Below are 6,032 nucleotides of genomic sequence, written 5' to 3'. Positions count from 1 at the left end.
CACATTTTGCTTTGTTTTTATTAAGATGCAAACGTACATTTGTATACAGACACTTGAGCTACGGTACAACCAAAAAGAAACTGGTATTCAAATGACCGATCATCAAGCATCGTGAAATCCGCGGTTTCCCATGCGACCACATGAGCAGGGGTGCAGATGCAGAAGCATCCCCCATTAACGGGGTGGGTGGGGGAGGGTTATAGAGGGTGTAGGAACGGTTCGATTAGAAAAGAAAGCGATACATTACTATATATATTTTTGCTTTATTTTTCATTTCCTTCACCAAAATTATAATTGATATTGAAATAATATTCCAACTGAACGGGGCTCATTTACCTGAAGTCGTTTTCTCGGCAAAAGGCTGAGTTTTGGTAAGTTTGGTAGGTCACCGAGATCTCAAAACAACGAGCAGCACATTGAATACAAAATAAGAATAATACGTGTGAGTAAGATTAGTGTGCAAAACGATCAGTGAGCTGTTCAGAAATGCGTATGAGCAGAAGTCGCGTGTGGACCCGCTAAGCGAACTTCTAACGGGTACATTGTTTTTTTTTCCCCTCTCTAAAAGTTTCCTTTAATTCTAAGGTGGCGTTGCTTTTGCCAGCTAACAACAGCCGAAAAAGATGACGAGCGTGAGGAACATTGAACTAGCAGCCAAATAAATACATAATCGTACAGCAATGCGGTAAAAGTAACATCGTACAATATGACAGCGCCCTTTTATCGAGTCTACTTTCCGTCGACAAAAAAAATGAATAGGTATACACACACACAAAAAAAAGGTCTTTGGAAAGGCACCTTTGTAAACAATATATACAGACACTTCGTTTGCCAAACATAACATAGTGTAATCTATAGTAAATAATATTGTACTTATATTACTGTGTTTAATATCAATACTTCAAGTTTTTTTTATGTATGTTGAGTTGTTTTCGCCCAGAAGTCAACACTGACCCTGATGTTCACCTAAACTGGCATTACCTCTACCCCCCGTAGCCTCCCGTTACCGTTCTCTTGACAAAGACGCGGCTGTAACTGTTTGCAGGTTCACCACAATGTCAAGGGTTTCTTCAATGTTTAGATCTGGGAAAGTGGCATCTATATATATGCCTCTCATGCATCATCATGTCCACTGTGGGGACCGCCATGACATGTACAGATCTATAACTACTATGAAATGATATATATAAAAACCGTCAACACATTTGGGGATTTTATGGACTTTTAAATCACAATAAACCAAAAATAAAATGTTTCAGCTCTGCTCTTGATAATTCACGCATGAGGGATATAGGTATTTCCATTACGAGATCTTTACTTGTTTCAGGTATAGGAACCATTTACAAGGCTTTCCTGTAGCACAAGTATCATGAGGGTAGAATGAGGTTAATAACACATTTGTTCATTTAAAATAGTTTAATCTGACACCCAAGGTTTATTGCAATATTGGCTAAGGATACGTACTGAAAAGTGATGGCTGTTACTCACATTTGGACCATGCTTCTGAAAGCCAATGCAAATGTAATGTAACATTTAATAATAACAAAAAAATGCAAAAAAAGGATAGCTTTTCCAGGAATCAAAAATAAGCACAACTTAACAGTTTTCAATTCACAGAACCCATAAGTAAAAAATGTGACCTGTGCAAATTACGCAGAGACCAATGGCGTATGGAGATCGGCATGACCAATTTCCATAGCTGCGACAAATAGCTGGACACAAAGACCACCCTTAACTTCAGTGCCACCTGCAAACAGTTAACTCTGGACACAGGAGCTTAGTTCCACACCCCGCCCCCCCCCGTTTAACCACTCCCTTCTGTAATGTTATTTTTTCTAAGCTGGCTATATCATGTACAAAATACTGTTTGTCATATTAGTAAGTGTATAACCGTTGTCAACAAGCACCTCGGCGCACCTAGGCAGACCTGGGCACACCTGCGTTGTTTCATTTATTTTATTTTCTGAGAACGTTACAAGAATTAAAAAAAGACCATTAAAAGAAACAATATTTACTTTCACATCTTGATCGCATCTTGACGCATGTTACACATTTTCTTTGCATGCGATGATGTGTCTCTAATTTTTTTTTTTAGAATAAAAACCGTCTCAGCATATGTTGCTTGCACTGTGCCACACACATCTCGCGCCGCACAGTGCTACATTGTGGATGCAGTGTTTTATTTGCGGGCTGTTTTGTTGCCAGTTGGCAAAGTGTCCTTATCCTGCTCTACCCCAGGCTCTGTTTTATTTAGCAAAAAATACTAAAGATTATTTCTTTAAGTATATACTTTTTTGTTTCACCCCGGAACAATGGGTAATGTAAATTAGACGTCTGAACAATTCATTTCTCGTGACATAAAAACGTTTAAATTAAAACGACGTGTTTTGTTCAAAGTTACTTTTTCATCTTACTCATGTTGAAACTTTTATAACACAGACAGAATGAGTTAATGAATCTATAATTAAAAGCTAACACAGATTTTTTTTTTTGCAGGAGAGTTGAACGACAGATCTCTTAGCACGAACACTGCCAAACAGCCACAAGAGGCGATCCTACAAATCACGGCACCATTATCAGCAGCTTGTAAACAATAAACAAATAACTGATGTAATGTAATTCATATACACTAAACTAAAAATATCTCCTGCAAACACTTTTTTTTTACTTTGTCGTTTTGTTAAATATTTAAGTAGAAGAAGAAACGTGAATATTTTTCGTGGGCAAGGCGAAGAATCTGCCAGGGTTTCAGCCGTCCGTCTTCTTCACGGGTGCCAGAAATTATTTATCAACAAGAGAGTCACAAATCCACCCCAAGAGTTCTTCTCAAATGAAAAACGAGGCAGTTTTTTTTCGTCTCTTCCCCCCCCCCCCCCCCCCCCCGTGCACAGTTACAAATCTCCGCAGATTTTTCGAGTCGGCACATAAATACGGAGGAGCCACGATAGCAAACAAAAGGCACTGTTAAATACAGCTGCGGTTTTGTGAGCAGGAGGCATTGTTTATCAAAGTCGTTCAGTAATTCTGCTTTTAAAAGTTAACTCTTTTTTTTTTTTAGCGGTGGTGGTGGTGGTGGGCTGCTCGGTGACAGGCACCAAGATGGTGCAGTTTTCGTTGGGCGGCTTGGAATTCAGAAGCTCTCGACGAAGCTGCCCGGGAAGAGGCCGGTCTTGCCGTTGCGTTGCAACGTGCCCTTGTACCACCCGTCGTCCCGCTTGCGGTGAACGAAGACCACGTCCCCTTCTCTCAGCTCCAGCTCCACGTCGCTCTGCGGTGGGTAAGGGACGACCACGCGGTACCTAGGGACGGCCCGGCAAAGGGGTCAGGGTTAAGGTAAAACAGCGATTTGTGTTGTTCGGGGGGGTAGAAATGTGCAGGGGGATGATGACGGGGTAGGAAATGGGATAACACAGGATGGTTGGTTAGGGTGGCGTACCACACGCTGAAATGATTCCAATGCTGGATTGGTTAAATACAACGTTGTGTGTGTGTGTGTACATCCCTTTTTGTTAATCAACTGCCGGATGAAGGCTTCCCAACATTGCGCGGTTTGTGGGAGGATCTTTAATAATACTTAGGCACGCTAGTCAGAGCGCGTTGAAGGTGGGAGGGGGGCAAACAAGCTCAATGCATTTCTGCATTGAGCTTGTTTGACAATACTTCGCCACGCTGGTCAGCATGGGCTTATGAAGGCAGGCAAGCACGAAGTACCATACAACAGTGGACTTTGCTGCACTACCTTCAGTGCCCAACCACGTAGCCTCACAGCTTCAGAAAAAACTCGATAATGGTACAGCGGTCGCCCTCCCAAGCACTATCCAGGCTCCACCGCCTGCTTAGATCCCAAGGTCTCACGAGATCCGGGTGATTGGCTCGCAGGCACAACTCGTGGTACAACCGACCTGCGCGTCACATGTTCTGCCTGGTGCGGGGTGGTGCACAGAGGCCGGGTCAACGGCGGCTTGGTAGTCGGAATTTGACAACCAACGCTTTTCATAATGGCGTGCGGCCTCCCCATGGTCTCCCCGGATGGCAATGAATAGACCGGTGATGGCTATTCATCAGACGTCTGCGGTGTGTGCTCGGGTAAGGGGAGGCAAAAAACATAAAACTAATAAAATGCAGAAATTGCAGGGGATGTGCATTGTCAGTTTCTAAAAATTTCCAGACGTGATCGCACAAAGTGTAGCCACTGCAGCACTGTACACACGCATCTGCAGGAAATTACTTTGGTGCAGCGGTTCTCTGCTGGGTGCTACAAAATAAAAAAAAACATTAAAACAATCAGCTCTGGAAACACTTTCTTGGAAATATTCCTTCGGCTTTATGTGGGGAGGGCCTCCGAGCCAGCTGTTTGGATGGCTGTTCAAATGCCCAATGGGGGTTTAGAGGACGAGGAATCGTTATTTACTTTAAAGCCCAAAAGGCATCGAAACATTTGCAATTGTTGCGATAAAACGTGATTTAGATATTGTTTATTTCGCTCCGTTTTTTTTGGGACCTTGCCACACACGTGCATTAAGGTGACAACTCAGATAAAAAAAAAGTGAAAAACCTCTCTCGCCTCGACGTTTAAAGGAGAGGGGGACATAAGTATTCTCAACATGAAACCGACATTGCGCTTCCTAGAAATAGCATTAAGCTGCGAGTGATAAAAAAAAACACAAACAGACAAACAAGAAAAACAGAAGCGGGTGAGACAAGTTTACGATTATGATTTAGCATCTGCCTTGCTATCGCTTCACATGAATACAAATCCCACACATTAACACACCCGAGACACTGAAAACTACCTCCAGTGGTTGTTAAGATTCGGCCTGATTTATTGCCACTTGGGAAGAACAAACATTTGAAATGTATTTTATAAAGAGCGCGCCACCCTGGGCAGCGAGGCCTACGCTCATCATTATTGGGGGCACCACGGTGGCGAGAAGTTAACTACTATGCAGGAGATGGTGGGTTCGATCCCGACCCTGACACCCTGCTGCTGTATATTTGGAGTTTGCATTTTCTCAATGTGGTCGCGTGGATTTTGCCTCTGGGTCCTCCGGTTTTCCCCCTCCACATGTAGAAACAACACGCAGTTCGAGAGTTTGGCTGCTATACATTTTCACTTGCGAAGACAATTTGTTGAGATACCATTTGTGGCCAGGTCGCAAATGAAAACGAGTTACACAGCTCAGTGGGTCTTATCTGGTAAACAAAAAAAAATACCCTCTCGATGTACAGCCACACTGGGTGGGCAGCCATGGTACAACGGTTAGTGCTGCGCCGTGAATACAGCGGCCCGAGTTCAATTCCCTGCCTGGTGGGTGACAAAGGTGGTAGGGCGTGGTTCTGACCCGTGCAGACTCGCTAGCAGCACTTGCCCCAAAGGGTCTGTTGAGGCTATACGGAGGGAAACTTTGCCTTGTGTATGCACGTGTGTGTGTGTGTGTGTGCGCGCGCATGTCCAGCCCTTTCAGGAATAAGATGGATGTCAGATATGGCCTCACGTGGGGTGGGTGGTGGAGTCTGGAGTCTATTTCCGGGGAATGAGCGTGCTGGTTTGCGAAGGCTCTGACCGCAGGATGGATGATGTGTGAACGAAGCGCCAGATGAGAAAACAAAAAAGCTACATCTGGGCATGAACACACCAGACGGCAGCGATAGCCGCATGCCCTCGCGCCGTGCGTTCACCTCGCAACGGCGAGTGCGCTGCCACTTTTTGAAGAAACTATTTTAAATGCTCTTGTGCATTATTTCGGGTGTACGTATGAATATACGCCAACACTTTCACAGTGTCACGAACGACGGGAGAACTAAATATCAATTCCGAACAATTTTCAAGATTTTTTTTAAACGTAAATTTCAAATCCCTTCAATTCACTTCTAGTGTTTTTTTTTCATGCCACAGCATATGAGCACGAGTGGGTTTGGCTGGGGGGGGCCCCTATCGTTAGCTCTTCCTACCCGCTGTCACCATTGTCAAAGAGAGCAACTGCACTGTTGCCTAGATCGGGAGGTCGGGCAACCTGCGGCTCCAGAGGCAC

The 6,032-nt window shown here is 44.1% G+C and overlaps 1 protein-coding gene across 2 annotated transcripts in view; it reads right to left on the bottom strand.

Annotated features, from left to right (window-relative positions):
- LOC116943578 (E3 ubiquitin-protein ligase SH3RF1-like) overlaps positions 1-6,032 on the bottom strand; it is a 122,651-nt gene continuing 116,619 nt past the window's right edge. For both annotated transcript variants that reach the window (XM_032956533.2, XM_032956534.2), the window contains one exon: positions 1-3,299. In XM_032956533.2, coding sequence (XP_032812424.2) covers positions 3,131-3,299 — 169 coding nt within the window. In that variant the 3' untranslated portion in view covers positions 1-3,130. The remainder of the gene's footprint in view (positions 3,300-6,032) is intronic.

This window comes from Petromyzon marinus, chromosome 18 (genome assembly GCF_048934315.1).
Source record: "Petromyzon marinus isolate PM22_M1 ecotype Great Lakes invasive population chromosome 18, UKy_Petmar_22M1.pri1.0, whole genome shotgun sequence".
Lineage (NCBI taxonomy): Eukaryota > Metazoa > Chordata > Hyperoartia > Petromyzontiformes > Petromyzontidae > Petromyzon > Petromyzon marinus.
This window is presented reverse-complemented; position numbering and strand designations above follow the sequence as displayed.